The sequence below is a fragment of the Electrophorus electricus genome, chromosome 9 (assembly GCF_041902795.1).
Source record: "Electrophorus electricus isolate QZ-2024a chromosome 9, ASM4190279v1, whole genome shotgun sequence".
Lineage (NCBI taxonomy): Eukaryota > Metazoa > Chordata > Actinopteri > Gymnotiformes > Gymnotidae > Electrophorus > Electrophorus electricus.
The window spans coordinates 6,550,855-6,575,337 of record NC_137505.1 but is presented as its reverse complement, the minus strand read 5'-3'; the positions used below and the strand labels follow the sequence as shown (position 1 = coordinate 6,575,337).

General features: G+C 43.8%; 2 protein-coding genes and 1 long non-coding RNA gene across 19 annotated transcripts in view; 2 read left to right on the top strand and 1 right to left on the bottom strand.

Moving 5' to 3' along the window:
- The window catches only part of st6gal2a (ST6 beta-galactosamide alpha-2,6-sialyltranferase 2a), a 35,129-nt gene extending 28,167 nt beyond the window's left edge, over positions 1 to 6,962 (top strand). For 10 of the 13 annotated variants that reach the window (XM_081720299.1, XM_081720304.1, XM_081720300.1 and 7 more), the window contains 2 exons: positions 4,023 to 4,223; positions 4,936 to 6,962. In XM_081720299.1, the coding sequence (XP_081576425.1) occupies positions 4,023 to 4,223; positions 4,936 to 4,994 (260 nt within the window). In that variant the 3' untranslated portion in view covers positions 4,995 to 6,962. Of the gene's footprint in view, positions 1 to 4,022 lie in introns of all 13 variants that reach the window. The other 3 variants (XR_014125187.1, XR_014125186.1, XM_081720298.1) reach the window with 3 other exon arrangements.
- Positions 6 to 12,301, bottom strand: tmtops2b (teleost multiple tissue opsin 2b). 3 transcript variants are annotated; one of them, XM_035523038.2, is made up of 5 exons: positions 11,275 to 12,301; positions 9,029 to 9,354; positions 7,396 to 7,513; positions 7,082 to 7,315; positions 2,966 to 3,095 (listed from the first exon to the last, which is right to left on the bottom strand). In XM_035523038.2, exons 1-4 carry the CDS (start codon positions 11,645 to 11,647, stop codon positions 7,131 to 7,133), a joined length of 1,002 nt encoding a protein of 333 aa, XP_035378931.1. In that variant the 5' UTR covers positions 11,648 to 12,301; the 3' UTR covers positions 2,966 to 3,095; positions 7,082 to 7,130. The 3 variants fall into 3 exon arrangements, with proteins under 3 accessions (XP_026877896.2, XP_026877897.1, XP_035378931.1); XM_027022095.3 differs by having other exon boundaries at positions 6 to 3,095; positions 7,082 to 7,513; XM_027022096.3 differs by lacking the exon at positions 7,396 to 7,513 and having other exon boundaries at positions 6 to 3,095.
- A 3,711-nt stretch (positions 12,302 to 16,012) lies between these two features.
- LOC145659266 (uncharacterized) lies at positions 16,013 to 23,295 on the top strand. Of its 3 annotated transcripts, XR_014125303.1 has the most exons (5): positions 16,013 to 17,043; positions 17,420 to 17,554; positions 22,526 to 22,644; positions 22,771 to 22,839; positions 23,028 to 23,295. It is a non-coding gene; the product is annotated as an uncharacterized LOC145659266 (long non-coding RNA). The 3 variants fall into 3 exon arrangements; XR_014125301.1 differs by having other exon boundaries at positions 22,771 to 23,295; XR_014125302.1 differs by having other exon boundaries at positions 17,334 to 17,554; positions 22,771 to 23,295.
- Positions 23,296 to 24,483: the final 1,188 nt, after the last annotated feature.

The following is a 24,483-nucleotide window of genomic DNA, read 5'->3' as shown; positions in this document are numbered from 1 at the left end:
TAAGATTGTGTGTGTGTGTGTCTGTGTGTGTGTGTGTGTGTGTGTGTGTATACAACAGGCTGGATGTAAACATGCGTATTTTGACAGGTCTGAAGAGCAAGGTTATCTGGTGTTGTGCTGGAAATTCACCCAACATGAGTCAGGAGACGACCGAGTCTCAGCTACACAGTACAGAGGTCAAAGATTGGAGAGGAGAAGTGTAGTGGGGGGGATAATGGAGTGATGTTGTGGATGAATGAGTCAGATGTGATGAATGAAGCACAAGCCTGACACCATACGGTGTTCTCCTCTGACCTTGTCCTGTTCTACCATAGAAACACGTTGTACCGTGGCCCAGAAGACGGGTTACAGAAACCGAAACTGGTCTAAGCATGAAACCTGTAAGAAAGTGTGTCTCATACATAGGTCAGAGTTAACGTAAAGGTAGAGAATCAGATAAGTATTGCAATGTACATCTGCGGAGGTCTTTTGCACATGTGACACCTGTACCTCACATGTGCAGATCTCACTGTTCATTACTTGTACATACTATGTTCTTTGTTATCTTTATGTCAACTGATTCTTTCTTGTTACACGCCGCTACGTGGAATAGGTGGCTTTGCCTCCAGGGATCAGTAACGTTCATGTTATCGTATGAATGATGCTGTGTGATGTGGAGCACGTGAGCTCATTCAGCGTACCGTAATCAGCTTGAAGCCAAACTCCACACAGCCTCCCAATTCAGACCAGAGTCACTGTGGCCAAATCCAACCAACCAAGCCAAGCGTAATGAGCTCTTTTGCCTGTGGCTGATTGCCTGTTTGAACCAGTTAAAAGCTTTGAAGTATGTGTGTGTATGTGTGTGTGTGTGTCTGTGTGTGTCTGTGTGTGTGTGTCTGTGTCTGTGTGTGTGTCCTTAAGTCATTCTATGGGCGTTCTATTTTCATCCCAAATTCACAAACGGTCTTGAATGTGCTCTGGCAGTCTGCACGCACATGAAGGAACCCATCCAAAGAAGCTCAAGACCATCTGGGGCATGTTTGTCTACCGTAGGGGCTCATGTGGTCTAATATACAGCACAGCTCTGAAGTAGTGTTGCAGGACTCGCTGCTACGTACCTAAGTTTATATAATAACCAGTTATCGACAGGTAGCCCATGTTAATCAACCATTGGTAAGCTTTTTTTGTGATGGCCAGAATATAGAGTTGAATTTAATCTTGCACGTGTGGAAGTTGAGTCAATAACATTAAATAATATAAAGAGCATTTAGGTGTGGACTAGTGACGAATGAGGAGATTAAATGAGTTCTGTACAGATGTGCAGGTTTCTCGGCGGAGCTGAGAGAAGCAGATGTGATCGCACACGGTGAACCCTGTAAACCTGAAGACTCTCCTGCTCGCTTTGACCACTAACATAATGATTGAGCCTCCAAACAGTCCTGTATTAGCAGATTAGCGGAACAGTCTCCGTAGTGCAGAGACAGTCACTACTGATGGCAATTCCCGTTAGAATTTCAGTATCACTCAAAGAATCTTCTCACATTTCACTTTGTAATCTCTGCGTACACTTTTTTTCTTGCCCAGTGATATTTTGATTTCATTACGTGCCTGTCAGGGAATTTGTACCTTGGAGTGCTGTCTTTCCCCTGAGAACGTGACGGGACATGTCTGAAATCGCACATGTCCATACCGCACGTTGTCACTTTAGTACGGTTGAGCAAGTCGTATGACCACACTGCAAAAATGCCATAAACCAGTTTACCCCAAAGGTCTCAGATTACAGAATATAGTCTCAGAAAAATCTGTTGTGCTTTAAAGACATCAATAAAACTAACATGAATTACAACACAAAGATAGTAAATTACAAACAGAAACAAGTCTTCCGATTTCCGTATTCACTACATGTGTCAGTTAAATTCAAACATTGATATTTAAAATATATCTGATACCACTGGCTAGGTCACGCTACAGATCAACTGTCTCATGAACGACTCATACTCTGTGTGTGTGTGTGTGTGTGTGTGTGTGTGTGTGTGTGTGTGTGTGTGTGTGTGTGTGTGTGTGTGTGTGTGTGTGTGTGGTGTAGAATTTAACTACATATTGGCGTTCCTAAATTTCATGCGCTTCAGAGATTCATGAGGAGCATGTAGTCTGAAAATTGGGGCATATGGTGGGTAAATTTTAGTTTCTGTTTGATTTTTTCTCACCTGCTGGACAATATTTCAGCGTATGCACACCACAGAATGCGACGCGTCCAGATTTACTTGGCATGAGGGGAACATGTCAACCAAAACTCCAGGCGTCCGACTCGTGCATGGTGTGTTTATTCAGACAGAATGGCACATTTCACTGAGGTCAGCATGTTTACATCGCTCATGGTTTTACCGCCCGTAGAAAAAACCAAAGAGCACTATACGACACTTACTGTTTCGAAGACCCCAGATATGAGTCATTTGCTGAAACCATAGCTGGATGACGTACACTCCTGGTCAAATATTCAAACTTGACTCCTTCAAAACTGTTGACACCAGAGGTTCATATCACAAAGGTGTTGTCACGCCAGTACGAGAGAAAGAGTCCTCGAAGATCTGAAACGAGTCAGAGCAGGATTTGACCAAATCCACACTTCTCAAAACGCTAGATAACTGCACTACACACAACACATACACATCTTCCTAGCACACACAAAGGTCCTGGGGGTTGTGTTCAACAGAAACACAATTTACATTTTCACACACAAACCAAAGACTTTTGGGTTGGGGCGGGGCCTGTATAAAGGGAGGACACGTGGACCTCCGGACGACGCCGTCACTGGGCATGCTCGGAGCAGGGGAGGGCCGAGGCTCAGCGGGCTGCCGCTATTGGATGGACGGGAGGGGGTGTGTTCACCCGTGAGCAGGACAGGAGAGCTGGGGCAGAATATCTGCCCCCTCCGAGGGCGGCGTGGCACAGCCAGGCTCCTGCGGGCAGGCAGAGGGGCGCAGCGCGCCGGGCGAGGCGTCAGCGTCGGGGTGGCGGTCAAGATGGATGAAGGTGCTTTTGGAGGGCGCGGACGAGAGGCTGTTGGCCGCAGAGCTCAGCTCACAGCGGAACAAGATCAGGAAACATTTGTAGAACTGGAGGGGGGGAGAGAGAGAGAGAGAGGTTGACAAGTTCACTGAGGATTAAAGTAGTGCAAATGAAGGTGGGGTTAAGCAGAGAAGTTTGCAGCAAATTTTAAATGTGATCACAACAGTGGGAGACGATACACACGGTGGTTTGCGTTCAGTTCTCACACAAATCCAGCACTTCAGTCATTAGGCATAAATTCACAAGCATTGTTTTTCTATTACGAGAACAAGCATGAGCAGTAAATCAGTGGACTTCTGACTTCATTCTGCTGCATGGCTTCCGCGGGTCAGCGTTTAAATGCAACTTCACTGCGTTTCACCGAGACGTACATTTCAGAAGTGGCGTAGATTACTTTTCAGTATAGACTGCATTCAATTCTGACACATTCATCCTGTCAGTTTTTTTAAATGATAAAGCCCCTTGTGTTTTCCAGGAAGGAGGTTGAATATGGGGAAGGCAGTGAAAGTGAGATTTTGCATCTGATTCTGTCATGTTCCGCGTGCTGTTGGTGACGAGTAATACCGTGAATTGCATTTAATGTGTTCCAGTGTCAGGACCTGCATTTCAGTTTGGCATCAATTTATCTCCATATCTCTTCCGACCAAGGACCAGCTCAAAGCCACCCTGTTTATCGGCAGAGCACTGGGCCGGATATATATGTATAATTCCCCTCTGTTTCTCTGCTTCTGTTACAGACCAGATGCACGACATGTATTACACATGTGTAATCGTTGGTGGTGGTGATTGTATTTAATGAATGTTGGCTTTATGAATGAGCATTCCCACTCCTTTATGAAGCGCTATCGTAATAGCGCACGCTGTCCGTAAGTGTGTCGGGAAGTCCTGCGCGTGTGTGCGACCCCATCGTCGCCTGCGCGTGAGACGTCCCGTACACGTGACCGGCTGGCTAAGCATTTGCCTGTGTGTTCCAGGGATCGTGCTGATGATGTCGCTATGCGAGGAAGTCCACGTGTACGAGTACATCCCGTCGCTCCGGCAGACAGAGCTGTGCCACTACCACGAGCGCTACTACGACGCTGCCTGCACCCTCGGTGCCTACCACCCGCTGCTCTACGAGAAGATGCTCATCCAGCGCATCAACTCCGGCTCTGAGGGTGACCTGAAGCACAAGGGTAAGGTCACGCTCCCGGGTTTCGGCACCATCCACTGTGATCCCTGAACTCTAACCCCATCCTCCCCCCCCACCCCTCACCCCGGAGACAAGGGTGCAATAATCGTGACCTGTGGACATCTGGACGCTGGGCTTGTCCTCAGCACCACAGAGGAAACCGAGGACAGTGGACCAGACAGGCAGAAGCTCTTGATGACAGTCTTAAAAGTTGCTTTCTCTGAGCCTTGTGTGATTTTAGAGGTCATTAGGTAGCAATACGGTTGTAACAAGAAACGGCTTTTTTAAAATTTAGGTACCTGTTGATTATGCTGTGGCCAGCCATCACGTGACAACATGGAGGATGTTTGTGGCTTTGTGATGGACTAGTTTTTGGGGTGTTTTTTTATTAAAAAGGGGCATGAGGGCAAAAACAGAGGTTGTTAAACGTTGAACACTCGAAGTCATCTACACTGAATACCACCAGGCTGTTTTGGACATACACGGTATGTAACAATTAAGGTGATTTTTAACATTTTGTTGTATTACGTATTCCTTTTTTTTTATAAATGGTTGTACATTTTATCATCGATCATATTTGTCTTGAATAATTTATCAGCTCTGTGGGGGTGTAGGTTTTTTTCTTTGCTGTATTACAATTTTCATAGCTGTGCACGAACACCTTTGGAAACAGTGTTCTTCCGAGACTGCCGTCTGACCTGTGACTCTTTCTTCAGGACACTCAAGCCCGTACGATTTAAAGTACCAGTGGCCGTGTCAGACTTTTGGCTGTTGAACAACAAGCAGACTGAACAGGCGTGAAGGTCCCCGTGGATACAGCCATGGGGGGTGGTGGGCCACTCACGGCGTTTCAAAATAACATTTTCTCAAACTTTTGCAAGGATGTTTTAATGGTGGCAGTAGCGGTGTTGTGGTGTTTTTTTGCGTTGGTTTTCTAATGTTTAACGCAGCGTGGCCTGGCTGTCCCGCGCGGTCCCAGGAGCCGACGGACCCTCTCGTGCTCCCTATGCTGGCGTACTTAAAAGCGAATGATGACGACACTTTCTCTAGCACTGGATATAAAAGCTTTTTATTTCAACTGACGATGATTTTTACCTTCACCTTGCATTTTATCTAACGTGTAAAAAAAACAAAAAACTTTGTTTTTTTTTTCTTTTTTACTGATGGAAGTATTTTTGTGTATGTACCCTATTTCAGTATTTGACATTTTATTCGTAAGTGAAAAGACTTGTATGCTAATATTTGTTTGTGCCGGAGGATGTGATCTAAGATCTGTGAAGACGTTTGATACCAGTTATTACAGTTCACAGCAGTTTTCTACTCAGGTGTACGCTAGTCTCTGAAGCACGGTCTCTATTCAGTGAAATACCCACATCTTTTCTCTTAGTCATAGACTTGGACGTATACAAGTCTGTGTATAGACTGTGTTGCTTTGCTGTGTAACTTTCTGCAGTGTTGAAGGTTTGGTCAGATGGACGCTGATGGTATCTCACGGAAGAATACCAGTTTTCACCTGGAGTCTGGTTATATTACGAGGCTTTTAAAAGTATGGGAACTGAGCAACTTGGGCTTTGATGTGCCACTGGTGTTGAATCCTGCTGTTCTGTGTGTGTAGTATAACGGCACGTTCGTGTCTGGTTAGTTGGACTTGGTGGGGCAGGGAACCTCCGATTCTGTGGCGCCAACTTCAACTGTCCCATCACCCCACTGTATGATCTGACGTACCTCCTCAAAAAGATTGAGCTTCTCTCTTTACGTATGTAACCCGTCCTGTTGGCTCGTGAGTACCGGGCTTTCTCAGTGTTTAGAAGAATGTGCCTCTGTTCACTGGGTGGCGCTCTCTCTGGCCACATCCTCACGTCTACAGTAATGTAATGTCTTTCTCCTGTGAGATAATGGTTGGGGGGGCGGTGTTCAGATTTGCCAATCAAGGCTGTGCTCCTCTGGCTCACATGTCTGTCTAAAGAGTCCCAGTGTGCCAGTGAGTGGTTCGTTACTGTTGTTGATACAACCACTTCAGTTTTACTTAAATCCACTGTCTGTAATTATTAGAAACCAAACTGGTCATAGCATGCTAAGTAGTGAGGCTTCTAACAAGCTCTTTGTTTTAAACAAACTTTCTTCAGTCAGGGGTAATAAGTAAGCTAGGGAAAGTTTAACTTTTCAATGTGAAGTTATCGTTTTGGATAACGGGATTAAAGCACTACTGCTTGGATGGCGTATTTGAGCTGATCAGTGCAGTGATTTGAGTACGAACAGTAAAGATGAAATGAATATTCAGTGTTGTGTCTTTGCACAGACAGTAAGGGTGTGTGTCCTCTCTCCCTCTCTCTCTCTCTCTCTCTCCATCAACAGTCCAGTCTAGATGTAGTTATAAAATTGGGAAGCATTGTAGTTTGTTTTTCGCTCTACACTCCAAATATGAAGGATCTGTTCTTTCCCTCTCTCTCTCACACACACTCACTCTCGTCACCACATGGCCTTTTTAATAATTGTGGTGAAGATAGTGTTTGGAGCCTAATCTGATGACTGCAGATATCTGCATTTTTAGGCCAGTCCACTTTCAAGAGCCATTGGATGCTATGGACGGCACATTTCTTTCTTCATTGTTAATGCAGATTTCATGACAAAACTTGAATCTGGTTTTAAATTACCTTGCGTATTGTTAATCATTTTATAACATGTAAATAAAAATAATAGTGATGCTTTTACTGGGACACAAATAAAATACCACTGAAAGCCATGCATCCGTGTGTATTTGTATCTTACTCGATTTCCTTAGAAACATAACCTTAAACCCTGAATCTAGGTTGGGTGTGGCCTAGAATTTATAAGGTGTGATTTATCAGCCGATGCGCTTACCTGTTTGTTCAGAAGGATGTATATAACCGGATTGATGACTGTGCTGCTTTTAGCAAGGAGAGAAGGTACCACGCTCGCCAGCGGGGATACGGCTCCGCGCCGGCCAAACGTAACGATTAAGGCCACGATGCCGTACGGTGTCCAGCACAGCAGGTAACACGTCACCATGACGATCACCATGGACAACAGGCGGAACTCCCTCTTCCGAGATGCTGACCTCCGCACCTTTCCAACCTGGGTGGGGGAAAAACACGGAAGGGGAAGAAGGTTGAATGGGCGTTCCCGGTACAGCGGCTTAAGAGAGCAGATATTACTTTGATGCAGGAATAATGGTATTCCAAAGTCTCCCGTCTTTCCATCGGTGACAACGGTGAAGTAGCACACTGATACAGCTGAACAAATCGTTTGTAAGATTTTGTCTGGAGTCCAAGTCTACGAGGGAGAGAGAGAGAGAAAATAAATGTAGCTACTTGGACAATCATGGTGGAAACCTTCCACATCTTTCTAGCTGTTCTTCTAGTCCCTGGTATTAAACTGCTCCTATTCATTTCTTCTGTTTAATATAAAATTATATATATACAATTTTGAGTATATATATATATATATATATATATATATATATATAAATCATCTATATAAAAGCAATATAAGATAGCAGAAATGTGTGTGTAAGGGCTTGTGCTATTTTAGGAGGTGGATCATCATAACGTTCATTCCATGGGGTTTTAAAATCTTGTGTTGTACACTGCATTCTTAATATCTACATCTTTCCTCCATTGCTCTGTGGTCCATTTCTGGGGCTCACATGACCTTTGTTAGGTCAGCACAGACAGCCTGACCAGTCTGGGACTACGCAGCGCACTGCGAAGTGTTGCGCGTGCAGATGCTATTAGCAGTTCTTCTGCAAATTTGAGCAGCTCTTCTGTGGGAACAAACAGGCTAGGCTTCATCTCCCATGCGCATTCATTTGCATTTACATTTACGTCATTTAGCAGACGCTCTTGTCCAGAGCGTCTTACACAAGCGCTTTCTCATCTACTCATAGACCGTATCCTAGCTGGAACGGAAGGTTAGAGTCAAAGATACCGTTGGACTAGAATACTGCTAAACAAAAATTAATGCTGATTCCTAAAAGAGGTTCTATATCAAACTATGATAAGTGCAATACCAATCAATACTAAATAAGTTAGCCAACTTTTGTATATAAATCATCAGTGAGCGAGGGTGGCCTTAACCCGCATCGCTGGCACACCAGCTCTCCTTCTTTTGACCACTTCTGGGAGGTACTAACCACTGCATACAGAGATAACCCCACAGTAATCATCCCCACAAGGCGGTGGTAGCGCAGTCGTTATGGTACTCCACTAGTAATCAGGAGGTTGCCAGTTCAAGCCCCACTGTTGGGCCCCTGAGTAAGACCCTTAACCCTCAAGTTGTATACACTCATAATTGTACGTTTTTTGGGGGTTTTTTTTGATAAAAGCGTCAGCTAAATGTCATAAACGTAAGACCTGGTGTTGTGGAGATGCTCTGATACAGTGGTCTGGCCATCATACTTCGGCCTTTATCAACGTCACCCTGGTCCTTACGCTTGTCCGTTCTTCAACTTCAAGAACTGAGTGTTCCTGGCTGCCTAATATATCGCACCTCCTGATAGGTGCTATTATAATAATCAGTGTTTTTCTCTTCACCTGTCAGTGGTTTTATGTTTTGGCTGATTTGTATTTATAGTACATTACACAAGTTTTTTGTTTGTTTTTTTTTAAACTATGTTTCAGACAGAGGTCCTTCATCTGCTTTTTTAAAAAAACTGAATCCTCTCTTGGTTTATTTCATAATGCTGTAACCTCAACAGTGGTTACCCTTTTCCTTCCCTCACTAAAGAAGAAGATTTTAGGTTTTGATTTGTAAAATATTGTCTTGAACACCGCTCACACGGGCTCTGACCTGCTTGACGGCGTAGAACAGCCTCCCGTAACTGTAGACCATGACTGTCACTGGCAGGCCCAGGCAGAAGATGAACAGGCAGACGATGTAGGCGCTAGACTTGGGTGAGCGCTCCGTCCAGGACACGGAGCAGCTGGTACCAGCCCCCTCTAGACCATAGCTGCTCCAGCCCAGCAAGGGGGGCACCGTCCAGATCAAGGAGTACAACCATGAGCCCCCAACTGCCAGCAAGGGCTTGCGGTATCCCAGGCTCTTCTGGTTGTACACTGTCAAGGTGCGGTAACGCTCATACGACAGTATTACCAGGGATATTAGAGACACAATACCTGGGAATGGAACAGACGGAGAGTGGAGTAAAGGTGGGTTAATAAGCACTAAATGGTAAGGTGTGGTAAGCCAAGTTTGGACAGACATGATGGTTTGGCCTTAATTTGGGCACAAAAAGGCACACATCAACTGGACAGAAAACTTGAAGGAGTGAGAGAGTCACAGTCTGTAAGGAAGAGAGGGAGTGATTAGGTTTGGTTCGGTGCTTCTGTGTTTTTTTGTTCATTTCTGTCTTCACTGCATCGTGACACTGTGCTGCCGATGCCATATGCAGGAAAAAGGCTGTCTCGTGCATGCACAGGGACGGCAGCCTGTCAGAGGCCAGACCCCACCAGAGCTTCTGTGACCTCTTTTATCACATTTCTTTTGCTCTTCGTGGGTGTCTAGAGTGTCACGTTGTCCTTTACATTGTCATGGACTCACAGTGTCTTTAAAAGATCTGCTCTCAGTTTGTCAAGGCTGCACAACATTCCTTTTAAACAGACCTCAATTTCCTGAAACATGATCTCATTTATAATATCCTAATGTCATATTAACTGAGAGAGTTAGAAGACATACTCCTACTATACACACTCCATATATACTGTGTTTTGATGGGGTTTGTGTTATGGTTTTTGAGTGAAGACTTGCGTTCTGAAGTGGTACAACAGAAGAGGCCTTTGCCCAGTCATTGTGGATTGTCCGTTTGAGGCCTGACGACGACACAGCCATCCAGGGCTCCGATTGGGCAAAACAGGCACCTCTATTTGGGTAGGAGGGCCGGTGCCACTCTCCGTCCCCTGTCAATCACTGCAGCACTGGCCAATCGTAGACGTGTGGCTGCACGCGCTCGCTGATGAGCAGGTAGCGCATGGGCGCCAGCTTGTGGTTCATGGCTTCACATGGGAAGCAGGTGCTTGCTGCGCCCTCCATGGCTGATAGTTGCCCTACGGTTTAGCTGAATAGCTGATTTTAACTGATTTTACTGTGAAACCATTATTTGGAGTCTCTTGAATAAGCAAGACAGCACTTTTACGCGTCTCTTTTACGCTGGGTTCCCTGGTGCGTAATGGCCTAACGCACCCGCTGGAAAGCTTTTCTGAGGCATGCGACGCATTGGACAAGTCGATTATCCCTACTGAGGCAAAATAGATGCCATCCGACTGGACCTATCGGCTAAAAAGGCATATACAGTTAAACGAGCTTGCCAATGTAGGTCTATATCAATATTCGGGATGGTGCAGGCTGCACAAAAGTTAAAGATGTTGTGCGCTTAAGTCGCGAAGACAGTGGCCGTTGAATGAGCCACTACGGCACGTTGCGTCTGCCCTGTATTCGTGTAACGGTTGGACGGGAGTTCATCGACTACCCAGCACACTTGCGCAGAACAGGAGCACTTTCAGTAAACGGTCCAGTGCCCCAAAGGGTAAATGTTTTGGACCGACGTCCGTTCGTATTCACGCTGTCAATCAGTTATCACGTAACTGTCGCCTCATCACTCGATCTGCCAACAAAAGTTTTCTATCTGTAGCTAGCTATACTGCTGCAGTTATGTGCTAATGTTTGTCATCATACGTTTCTATAGGTTTTTATGTTGTTATTATTATTATTATACGTAATTAATTATAGGGCACATGACAATGTCGGTGTAAGGGCTACTTATCTGTAAGTGCGATATTCATTATTTACATATTTGAAAGTGCAATAACTGTTCATTCTAATCTTTGCTCGTCTAATTTTTAATTCTAATTCCTTCCTCTTTTTCAATACATCTTCCATTGTATATATTTTTAAGTTTTCACTTTACTTTTTGTCTTGCTTAACGTTTCTGTATGCTGTACTTTGGACGCTGCTTTGCTGGAACAGTTGAACTGAGATTAATAAAGTTTAAAGCATTGTTTATCTTATCTTGTGCAAAAATGCCGAGCTAAATGACTCACCAAAGCAAGAGTTGACGAAGCCGTGCCACATGCATGCCTGCTTGCCCAGGAACCAGCGCCCGCGCACGCTGCTGGCGAAACTCAGGGTGGTCCCGCACGCGCACACCAGCAAGTCGCTCAGGCTGATATTCACGAGGATCACGTTCACCGGCGTCCGAAGTGTCTTGAATTTGCAGAAGAGTGCCAGGACGACGACATTATTCAAAAAGCCCGAAGTCATTATCAGACCTAGGAAAACGGACAGGGCGACGAGTCCCGCTCGCGAGAGAGTCCCCGTTGGGGAGTCGTTCCATTGCTCGTGCAGAAAACGGACCGGGTCCTTGTCGCTCACGCTGAAGGTGTCGTTTAAGTGACTCGTTTGGAAAGACATCATCAGTAGCGGCTTATCTGTCGAATCCCGCGACTCTCCGGCCTTCTGTCGCTGCAGCTCTCACGAGCGTTTCGGCGTGAGTGCGTTTGCCTTTTTCACGCGCTGGCCGAGCGGTTTCATCTGCTGGAGCGCCAGTACGGGCGGACTCGCGCCGCCACTCCCGCAGCGAAGCGAGCGTTTGCCTCCGGGCTTCTCGGCGCGTGGGCTGCGCTTTCGCGTGGAATATAAAGCCGCTGATGACGCGCGTGCGAGAGCCTGGAAGAGCAAGACGTATAGCTGTATAAAAGCCACGTAGCAATCCATCCCATACCTACAGCTGAAACTTAGAAGAAAATGTAGTAATAAGTTAATAATAAGTCATAAAGATCAAGACTCAAGTTTAATTCCAGCCCAAGTCCTGCACTCAGATGCTAATGCACTGTCCTGAGCAACCTGCAGGACATTAGTATTAAAATAAAGGCATTGCAATAAACCACCAGCTATGAATACAGAATATAATGAGCTATAGCTATATAACACACGTCAGTGATGAGACATTGGTGAAATATTATTCAACAAATGAGCGCTCGTAACTTCAAAAAGGGACTGAACACAATAGCAGACGTTTTTGTTAAAGCAACAGACAAAGGCCGGCAAAACCGCCTTGGGTCAGCCAATCAGCAGACGGTAGTGAGGACAAAACAGTGCGAAAAAAGATAGAAACAGTAGTATAGTTTCAAAACTGCTGCTCTTTGTGGGCCCTTTTTTTTGTTTGTTTTCATAATTACGGAGGATTTTGAGTTGGAGGACCTCCTCTACGAGTCGGAGCCCCAGGCCGTGCACCAGCCGTCATGTGCGTTTAATAACGTCTCTTTGCTTTCGCATTTGCCTCCAGTTTTTATGTCCATCTACTTTCAGCCTGGAGCCGAACGTGACAAAAAAAAGCATCATTACAAATATGGCACACTCTGTAGGGTAAATACATTTCAGCACTTTAGGAAGAAAGCACTGTGTGAAAATCATTCTTCATATGATTATCTTCTCCTTTTTAACCAAACATCCAGGAAGAGTATGGACAGAGAATGGCATTGCAAAGTAACTTTAACAGAGGGTAAGCGCGTTTTAAGATATTCAGGGAGGAAAATAGTCCATCTTTCATACCAGTATACACAAACATATATCTACTATATATATCTATACCAGACTGTGATGAAGCTACACTCCACCACTGTGTGTTCATATGGACTGTATTAGAGATGCACGTGTGTGTGTGTGTGTGTGTGTGTGTGTGTGTGTGTGTGTGTGTGTGTGTGTGCGCGTGTACATGTAAAATAACACAGCAATTGTTTTTTATGTGATTAATATGCATGGAAAAAGTGTCGTGTAGTGAGGATCTGCAGGGGAAGATAAATTTATTGTAAGTAGGTAATATTAAATACTGTATCTTTTGTGTTTCTAGAGTTTAACTTTAATGTTTATCTGGCCAGAACAGTTTGCATATTTTAACTAAGTAGGTAAAACAAAAGTAGATTATGAGAAAAATGAACTTATCTGTGATTATTTTTGTGGAGAGGCTTCCATGTTTTTTTGGAGTGAGAACAATTCGTAGCCCATTCTGAAGGGGACTTTGGGCAGGAAAATTCCTCATAAGAGACAGGAAGTGACATGATCTAATTTCCTGTTTTTCCCTATATAAGCTTCTGAGTGAAAGTTCAAGTGGGAATGTTTTGAAACTTATTGAGAAATTCCAAGTGCGGGATTTTTTGGTAAATACTAAATTTTCCTTTCTGAATGTTTTGGTTTGTTTTTTGATTGGATATGATTTTTCTTTTACACTGGCGCACTGGGAGCCAATAAACAGCCTTTACTCATATGTCCTTCCCACCAAGACCATTACCCAGACCTGAATATGTTGTAAAAATGTATTAGTAGAATACATAAAATCATGCTTAAATTTACCAAGAAAAAGCTCTGGATACTTGGGTGCAACTGGACACTTGTCTAGGAAGGTTGATTTGCAGTCTGAATGCGGAAGGATAAGATTAACCTTTAGTCCAAATGGATTTTTCCTGTCTTTGAAAAACACTCCCTTAAAACCAGCAACACAAGAAAGCATTTCAAAAGCATAGATTATTCTCAGGTGATTCTCAGCCAACTTGGAGCATAATTCTCAGAGGGATCACTGGTGATGGATCTTTTAGCAGAGCACATCAGAGAAGACTGGTGCCTTGAAGGCTATAAATAGAATTTCAAAAGTGTGTGCACAAGTGTGTGTGCATGCAAATATCTCTGTGTGTGCATGCATGTTTGCATGTGTATGTGTGTCTACATTTATAGGGTAATGACTGATCAATTGAATTGGTCATGCCTAATTTATAGACCTATCTAGAATGCATCATCTTATGTCCTTTTTCTGTTACTGTAGTGTTTTCTGATCTGGTCCCAGTGGAAATCCCTGAAGGTCCATGTTGTTTTTCTATGCCAGCTCCCAACACACCTTAAGGAGGCAACCAAGAGCAGTGTGCTAGATAGAAGTGTGCTAGAGGTGCAGAAACAGAACCAAGCTTGGTTAGAAACCCTGCATTACTGTAGTCAAGCTGGGTTAGAAGCCCAGTATTACTGTAGTAAAGCTGGGTTAGAAGCCCTGCATTACTATAGTCAAGCTGGGTTAGAAGCCCTGCATTACTGTAGTCAAGCTGGGTTAGAAGCCCTGCATTACTGTAGTCAAACTGGGTTAGAAACCCTGCATTACTGTAGTCAAGCTGGGTTAGAAACCCTGCATTACTGTAGTCAAGCTGGGTTAGAAACCCTGCATTACTGTAATCAAACTGGGTTAGAAACCCTGCATTTCTGTAGTCAAGCTGGGTTAGAAACCCTGCATTACTGTAGTCAAGCTGGGTTAGAAACCCTGCATTACTGTAATCAAACTGGGTTAGAAACCCTGCATTACTGTAGTCAAACTGGGTTAGAAACCCTGCATTACTGTAGTCACACATGATATTTAAAAGTAAAACCTATGTGCTGCTCCTCAGGTTTTGATAATTAGTGTGACAAATTTAATCAAACACGTCCTGACAGATGCCACAAAAATCTGTTATTCAGTCAGAGAGGTGTGATGTGTTTCTATAATATTCAGAAGATGTGAAATTGGTGCCCTAATCAATTAATTAATCTAATCTGACACACAAGTAATGAAATTATGCCATAGATTGACTGGTGTTGTGCCTTATTAGACTCCTACTTCTAACTTTAGAATGCTTAGGGCTGTCAAATCAGGTCTAATCACATCTGTACTTGCCGACTTATCACAGAAACACTGGCGGCTAATTACTTCTTTATATTAGTGACTCAATAACTCAACTGCAAAATGTATCATTGTATGACAAAATGAAAGTGGTCCAGTGCACACAAATTTTGTCATGCCGTTATCTTTGCAAACTTGGTGTTGACAGTATTGACAGACCTGTGCAAGCTGTGTGCTGTATTTATAGGTGCAGTTGTGTCACCGTCCGGGATTCCAGGCTGGAATGCTGAACGTTGTCCCATTCTGTTTACAGCTCTAATTCTCTTATGTCATCTTAGATTTCGTACTTTGGGCTGTTGTCTGGGTCTGCATTTAGTCCTTATATAACAAACTAAAACTCATCAAGAGTTAACTTCAAACTATCCATAAGGTTCTGTTCATTTTATCATCTTCTTTCACGACACCTATGAAGAAAGCCTTGTTTTTTATGACGTTTGGTTGTATGTTTCTGCATGCATGTTGCAGCGTATGCAATGGGGATATGAACGACTCATTGTAACATTGTGGAGTTACAGCAGAATGCAGGGACGAGTTTCATAAAATATAGATATACGTTTAATAAAACACACAACTCAAAAGACGTATCACACAGGCTATCAGAGACAACAATAACACATAAACGATATACTTTTATACACGCATACTAATGACACAACAAGGATCAGGTGTGGAACACAGCGAGGGTGTGGCCTCAGAGCGGCATGCCCTGGGCGGAGTCTTGGGTGGAACCTTGGGTACCAGAGGTTCGTTGCTCTGGTAGTCCGCAGACGCGGTGTCGCTGACCGAGCAAGCATCCCCATAGCGGACCTCCCCCACCTCCATGGAAGGATCCTCCCCACGTTCGAACTCGGAGTCCGACCACAGACTAACATCGCTGTTTTTCCACATTCCTTTCAGAATCCATGTAGCCCTCGTGGTAGTCCATGGAAGGGTAATAGAACCCCGCGGAGGCCGACTCCGAGTACTGCACTTTAAACCAGTCCCGGTTGTCCAGTATGGGTCCGTTGGACTTTGCAGAGTCCAGCCCGGGACCACATTCAGGCCCCCCCCCCGCTACAAGGCGATGGAGCATACCCAAGATTATGGAGCATCTCTCCATGGGGACTGTGGAAGAGTGTTTGCCGTTGTTGGTCGGTGTGTCTGTAACGTTGTGGAGTCAGAGCAGGATGTGGGGACGAGTTTCATTAAATATAGGCATACGTTTATTAACACACAAAACACCGAAGACATCGCACGCAAGCTATCGTGGTTCAACACCGACAACAGCAACATGTAAACAACAAACTTTTATACACGAATACTAATGACACACAACAACGCCATCCTCTTCAATGTTGAATGACACACACTTTCTTTTTGGAGGCAAGACATCCACCAAAATGTCACTGCCCATATCTTGCGTGTTATTTTTCTTTCTTTTGAGGCAACAGTAGAATATGAGCCCTGCTAGCAGAATCAAGGCCAAGGATCCTCCAACAGCACGTGGTAACACGATGTTTGAAATGTTGTGGGCTTGGGTAACTTGTAGTTTAAGAGTGCAGATATGCTTGCCTGCTGAGTTCTTCACTGTGCATGCATGTTCCCCCATCGGTTGGTTTTGCTGAGATGAAGTGCAAGGTGCCACCTCCATGGTGGGTGCTTTTTAGCAGCCTAATTTAGTTCCAGAGTCAGTTCTCATTTTGTTCTTTTCCAGGTCTCACTGCACCTGAATAAAAACAGCAATTTTCTTAAGTTCTATTAGGTAAGTGTGGATCTGGTATCATACCTGTGGGAAGGTAAGTACTTATATTGGTGGTTTCAAGGAGTTTGCATATGTGTCTATGTGTTATTTATTGTTGTCATGAAGGTGAGTTAATCGTACTTTTTTGGGCCCGGAGTGGTTTTTGATAGGGGTGAATACAGCTGTGAATTTAAAAAAGAGGTTATGGATGAATGAAATGTAAATGTGTTTAGTGTGGTTTAGTGTTGTAGGCATCCCAGTTGCATCAATTCTTGGATATTTTCAGGAGGTTCATCGATGGGCTCTGATTCTTTGGACTCTGAACTCTCGCCTACTTCGGTAATGTCTTCACCTTTCACCTCTCTGCTGGTTCTCCTGGAGACCTCTGTAACTCAGGTAAAGACCAGACTTGTGTTACTTTACAGAATCTTTCTATAGAGTTGTAGAGACTTTACCTCCCTTTACATTGAGAACTTTTATAGAATCTTTCTATGTCCTTACAGAGAATATACATAGTTTTCCTATACACTTCCATAACATTTACAGACTCTTTCTATGGTGTTTTAGGGAATGTTAAAGAAAATGCTCACCCAAAAGTTGGAAATACTTCCCTTTGGAATTTTTGTCTTAACTCTTCCAAGCTGAGCAGCTGTTGTGAAATAAAACACACATTCCTGCATTTTCAGTTTTCACAGAGCTAAATTAGCATGTGGGGCATTCCCTATTTCTCCTCGCGCACGGTCTGCTGGTGAACTCCGATTTCTTTGCCCAGTGATTTGAGCTCCATGGACAGCATGGAAAAGACTTGGTTGAGGTGGACATATCTGCATGGTGAAGGACCTGGCCACTGGGAAGTCCAAAGGATATGGTCCCATCGCCTTCATGGAACGGAATTTTGGAATTTGAGGTGATCTGTCCCCCACCTGCTTTTTTTAAGTAGTCTTGTCCCCTAAGAGGACTGTTATCTTGTTTGACTTTTTGTTGTTTGTTTTACTCCCTTTATCATTCTAAAAACATCACTTCTGTACAGCTGGGTTTGTTTTTTATTTGGAGAGGGGGGGGGCTGTTCCTTTGATGCTATTTGCTTTGTTCCAGTGATGTTTTCAGGAATGTATTCCTCTGGTATTCATTTCTTTGGCATTCGCTCATTAGACCCCGTGACACAGGCGAGAAAATGTGTATCATGTCTTTTGGAAGGTTTCTTTTAGAACAGTGCAGCCATGGCAGCAGGATAAGTGTGATGTCACAGGAATATTCTAGAAGATTTCAACTGAACAGTCTGTCATTTGTGTTGATGATGGCAACAGCAAAGCTCTGTGCCATTCAGGATCAGAGCAGTAGGGGGCAGCGCTAAGAAGCCTCAGTGATGTTAGTGGAACGTGCAGCCAGCCCTGCCTACCCCAGGGCTGCCTGCACCGGGGGGCAGCACCTCGGCTGGCTCTTCTTCTGGGCCCCTATCTCGGTCTTCAAAGGAGGATTTATGATGCTGGTCACGTGCAGGTCTGGGCACGAAGCTGCGCGCCTCCTGCCCTGATACTATTACTGCTCTGACTGTTCTTGGAGTTTGTGGTTAATAACCTCATGAAGGGCTTGAGCAGTAGTTGCCTGGACTAGCACAGGAAACACTCCATTTCATTGAAGAGTTTTGGCTTTGTATTACTGCTGTATGAAGATCGGTGGATGCAACATGCTACCCACGTCTGCTGCAGGCTCTTATAGATGATATATTGTACATACTTCATGAAACTGGTGTGTTTTTAGGGCTTTCCCACCCATTCTGTGTTCAGTCCCAGGAGCTCACTGAGAATGTGGGCCATCTCTGTTATTTTTGCTCAACACCTGCCTGGAACGATCCTGGTTTGTAAACTCCCCTGCCCCCTGCATCATTTGCAACCACACATAGGTGTAGTTTTGTTTGGGTGGGGGGGTACATGCCCCCAATAATTCCTGCTCACTTTACTCATATGTTGGGTGGTGTGAGCCATGTAAAATAGTATGTTATAATGGTTTGGGTGGACGTGTTTTGCCTCTGTATGAACCTTTAAAATTCAGAACTCAGCACTTCTTCATATGCCTGACTGCATTATTACTGAACTATTGCATTAGTACTGAAATTCTGACTAAATGTGACGTGTATCTCAGTTTGACCCTTACAGTTCCACACAAGATGCTGAACTGCTGGCCGCAGAAGATGCTGAACTGCTGGCCCATGATGTGGCATTGCATCACATGACATGAGATGACTGGACAGGACATGACTGGACAGGACAGGACATGACAAGACATGACTGGACATGACTGGACTAGACTGAACTGAACATTACTGTACATGACATGACATGACAGGACAGGACATGTCATGACATGTCATGTCCAGGTCAGTCCAGTCCAGTCCAGTCTTGTTCAGTCTTGTCCAGTCCAGTCCAGTCTAGTCCAGTTCGGTTATGTTCTGTCCAGTCAATGTCCAGTCATGTCCTGTCGTGTCCAATTCATTCCGGTCATGTCCAGTCCTGTCATGTCCTGTCCAGTCCAGTCATGTCCTTTTATGTTCTGTCCTGTCCTGTCCTCTCATGTCCTCTCCAGTCATCTCATGTCATGTCACGTCATGTCAGCATGACAGCATCCGGGTCTAAGCAGGGTCTCGCAAAGTCTGCCATGAACCAATCCGGGTCTAAGCAGGGTCTCACAACGTCTGCCATGAACCAATCCGGGTCTAAGCAGGGTCTCACAACGTCTGCCATGAACCAATCTGGGTCTATGCAGGGTCTTGCAAAGTCTGCCATGAACCAATCCGGGTCTAAGCAGGGTCTCGCAAAGTCTGCCATGAACCAATCCGGGTCTAAGCAGGGTCTCTGGCATGTTGGGTCTAATGTGAAATGTTGGTGAATTTCTGAGTTTAGTTTTTGGTGATGGTATAACAACATAAGAACTGTAATGTGCTGCTGTAACAGCCTCTATTGATTATATGATATGACTGCAAGTCCACTTGGGTGACCCTGTTTGCTCTGATGTTCTATATAGTATTTCATTACATTTCAGCTGTTACACTCTATCATATATATTCATACAATCCAGACTTACTAGAGGGTTTCAGGAAGTTTTTGTGAACAAATATCTGAAGTCTCTTGTAGGTTTTGTCAAAATATATTGAATTTGTACATAATTCAGCTTATCATTTAGCAACACTCTGAAGAGTTAACAAGAGTGACATAAAGGTGACATAGCTATTGTACCGAGGGGTCGCCTTACATACAGTTGGCTAGATGTTTAAATATCCACCAGCTTGTCATTTTGCCACAAAGCAGCTTTGTTCTTTTCAATTAGTGCTAAGATATTGCATTCCAGTAACTGTTAATAATAATAATACTGACACGTCAAGCACACTTCAAAGTTGTGAGTGAATTAAGTGAGTGAAAGCATATATATATATGTAAGGACTGACTATAGTTAAAGTTATGTTATAGTCTCTGTTACCACACACACTGGCAAGATGATAAATAAGTAAGAAGCCAAATGTCAGATTGATTGTGTGTTTGACAGAGAGAGATAGATAGATAACTAGATTGAGAGAGAGAGAGAGAGAGAGAGAGAGAGAGAGAGAGAGAGAGAGAGAGAGAGTGTGTGTGTTTGTGTGTGTTTATGACAGCCATAGAGGTGTGTGTGTGGGAGTGAGATTTAAACACACCTTACAATAAAAAAGAAAATTTAAATGAAAGAACATCACCAAAAACCACTCCCTCATCTTTTACAGAGCACAAAACATCATAGTAACCCCAAATATTTTCAAAAGTGGTCAAATCATTCATAACAGAATAAAACTTCAAATCTAACACTATATGCCATCATGGATTGGCCTAAAATGAAATGTAAATGTTGACATTGTGCTTTCTTCTTCTGTGTGTAATTTTATCTACAAATAAAGAGGACTAGTGTAAAAACAACAATTAAAACAATTTAAAAATCATTACTAAGAGGCCACCAAGGGTGTCAACCTGAGACATTCCATAAAACGGTGGAAAACTGTTTCCTTTATTCCACAATACAGACACTCAGGACTCGTAGCTGGATGTGAAATTGAAACAAAAGCATTAACCACTACTACACCATGTAAAATTCTCCACTGTAAATCACCGTAAGGCCTCGTCAAAGGTGGTTTATAGAGCGCTCTCTAGGCTGGATTAAACCCTTCTCCCAGAGCTTGTTTTTTGCACCAAGGGTTATCAATCCTGCCATCTAATTTATCTTCATTTAACACTTTAACGCAGGCCCTATAAAGGGTCTTCCCTGACACCTCCTCTAGAGCCATGTTCTGAACACCAGATAGCTGCAGAAAGAGGCTCTCACAATCCCCAAGTCCAGGTAATTTTAGTCATTAGTCAGGTAATTTATTAGTCATTAATATTATTTCTGTTCCAAAACATGCATAAGGTTGATTAAATGTTAAGGTTTATTATGTTGAGCAAATAATGTGCTACTATAAGACATAAAAAAGAAAATGTTTAATCTGCAGGGCAGTAGGCCTTCAGGACTGGTGTAGGAATCCATCATTTTCAAGATGATTGGGTTAGGGCAAAGTAAACACTGCCATGTTGTGGAATCCTACAAGCGGAGTTGACGCTTGTCACGGACTGCTCCCATTCCCACTGGATCGTGGTTAGGCTCTCCGCATGTCAGTGGGAAGTTGTAATTGTTCTTGTCTGTAACCACACCTCTGTTGTCTGCTGTCTAGTGTGTAATGTGTGTGTGTATTTAAACCGATGTTGGTTAGCGCTGCTTTGTCAGTCGTTAGCTACGTAGATTTGTAGATGCCTGTGCGTTTGTCGTTTCCCATGTTAGTATTAGTGTTCACGATGCTTCGTGTTTTTTGTGTTCACCATTTATGTGAGTGCCGCTGTCTTCCGTGCACGTCAATAAACGTCGTGGTCACCGTCGAGGGAATCTGTACGTCCTGCTCCGAGCCCTGCGGCACTCGGGCCGTTGGAACCTTGGCTCTCGCTCCTCTGGCTGTGCCTGTCCTTGCCCTGAGCGTCTCCTCAGCTTCTTCAACTTCAGGCTTCATTTCCTCTCCGTTTCCTTCCCGGCTCTCCTGCAACAGGCGTTCAGTCACGGCAAAAGCTCGGTTCACGTTCAGGTGTGCGGGGAGCTGGGAGACTGGTGTGAGGTCTGGGCTCTGTTGAGCATGCACTGTGACAGGACTCTCTTTCTGACGCAACACTGACTGCATTAGCGCAGCGCCGTCGGGTGTGTTCACACTTATTTAACACACATTTGTTTAGTACACAGTAAATTTGGTCTAGAATTGGAGTGCCAGACAGGAGATGTAGTTTCAGAGGCCTGACTTTGTGTCTACAAGCACATCAGCCACTAGATTCGTTTTCCTGGATAAAGGCTATTTATTTGTGAGGTACAAAGAGAAGGTTAAGACAAATTTAGGACAGGTGTGCTGAAAGTAGCTTGCTACACAACAGGTGAGACTTAACTAATGTGTTTGTGATGTGGTTAAAGATTGATCTGAAATGTTTTGTCCAAAGATTACTTGCGTTGGTTAGATCCAGTGTAAGCTGTGATTTTTTTATTTTTTTTTTAAACGTTTAAACAACCAGGAATGTGTGAGACTTGCTGTAGCCTGAGATTGACGGTAAAATAAATGCAGGAGTCTGTGACATCAGTGCTGTAAAGACCACAGCTGTGATCCACAAACAGCAGAAAAGCTCTGCTGCTGGGTCACACCCTTAAGAAGCGCCACACTTGGCTGTGGTTTTGACAAACCATTTAAAATCAGACTAACTGCAATTTCTTGATAACAACCAAAACCTTAAGTGAAGGGAATTGTCTGGCACGTAGCAGCTGGTCTGAGCTCGTCTTCCTCCTCCGGCAGGTTCGAGTCCCATGAGCCACCGGCTCACGCCATCGTGTCAGTGAACGGCACGAGTATCGAGGGCCACGCAGTGAAGTGCTACTGGGGCGAAGAACTGACAACATGAGGCCACGCCTCAGGTACTAGCCCCGCCCTCCTAAAGGCACAACCTCAGCAGGACAAAACACACATGCAAGCGCAAGCTCCCATGAGTTTCTGAGCAAAACGCTCTGAAATAAACGTTAACTACATGTCCTTCCTTTCAGATGTTGAGGAAGAAACCTTCAGAGGAACCAAGACTCAGGGGGGGATCCATCCTCCTCTGTCAGACCACAGTAATAACAATATAGACAATAAGGAGCAGAGTAAATAGTGAGATAGAAAAATGAGAAAAAAGTTCTGATCTGAGTGCTGAAGTTCCAGGGTACCCTCATGCCTGTGGTTCCTTCTGGCGCTTTCCTTTTAGCTTTACACACCCTCGTACCTGGACATGCCTAATAATCTATTCTCTCTTTCTGGTGAGGTTCACCTACCCCCGATGTCATGACGTTACTGAGCCTCGAGCCGTCTCAGCTGCCCTGGCTCCTCCCACCACACCTCCACCCCACCCAACTACTCTCCGTTGCCCTTGATGGACGTTCTCGTGCTTGATGGGTTTTGGACACGCACACACCATCGGAACCAGACTAGGACTTCTAGAAAACCAGAGTAGACATTAATTGCTTTTTTTTTTCATTTTATTATTTTTCTTTCACAATTTGTATTGCTCCTTATATCTATATTGTTATTATTGTGGTGACCGTTGCCAGAGGAGGACGGCCCCCCCGTTTGAGTCTTGGTTCTTCTCGAGGTTTCTTCCTCGTGCTCTAGGGAGTTTTTCCTCGCCACTGTTGCCCCTGGCTTGCTCACTGGGGGCTTGGACTTGGACATTTGTAAAGCTGCTTTGTGATATCTGTTGTAAAAAGCACTATATAAATAAATTTGACTTGTCGACTTAAACAGCACATAGATAAACTCTAAGCAAGCAGCACGCAGATACACTTTGTGTGTAAATTGGACATTTATAGTTTACAGTACCTTCACACTGTAAAATACATTTGCATTGTGTTATCATCTCAGTGCAATACATTACACTGAACATTCAAAAATAGGTTTCTCATATTTAATATATGTGATTGGGTTTAGTATATTCAATTAAAGTGTATTCTCTTTTGTCTGTGATATATTACAAAACTCCAAAAACTGGTTTCTTTAAGAAATTAGAAACAAAAAAAAATATTTAAGAACTGCGAACCAGAGAAAGTAGGCTTTAAAAGAAAACCCAGAAGATTTTATTGCTTTAACTGTTCTATATACATGACCTTGGCTACAAGACAGTTACATTTGACGGGAGTTGGGTTTGAATTCAACCATTAGATCATTACTACTCTACAGTGGCCTATAGCTTCCAAACACACAAGTGATTCAAAAATAACCTCATGATTAATCTCTGGTACACTACCCATGGTTCTCCTTGGAAGGACATTCTCAATGGAAATCTCACATTAATGTCTCCTTTCATTAAGGTGCCCCTTAACTTTCTTTTTCTGAGGTAACTTTTTCATATCTTCACTTTTAACAGTAACAAAGAGTCCATTTTGAATTTCATAAAGCACAACAACAACAGGAAACCACATCAAAAGCAGGACAGATACACTTATTATCACATGAGCAGCCTTATGTCAAGGTCTGAAGGACCAAAAGGGCCCTATTTACATATAATAACAAAATCCTGCTGTCTGATGACCAGACCGTCACCCACACGTAAATGTTTTTACGAGATTTTTATGCAGTATTAATTTTTCATGATACATGGTCAACATGGCAACATGCTGTAGATCATAGGGTGGGTTTGTTCTGTTCAAATGAATAAACATGATTTTTAATGGTGGAAATAAGGCACTCCTGTACAATTAGCCACTTTATTTAAAAAAACAACA

Excerpts from the sequence above, each read along its gene's own strand:
- tmtops2b (XM_027022095.3), bottom strand. The coding sequence starts at position 11,647 with ATGATGTCTTTCCAAACGAGTCACTTAAACGACACCTTCAGCGTGAGC. Across the intron at positions 9,355-11,274 it reads CTTCGTCAACTCTTGCTTTG|GTATTGTGTCTCTAATATCC; the intron begins GTGAGTCATTTA and ends TTCCATTCCCAG. Across the intron at positions 7,514-9,028 it reads TGTTCTACGCCGTCAAGCAG|ACTTGGACTCCAGACAAAAT; the intron begins GTCAGAGCCCGT and ends TCTCCCTCGTAG.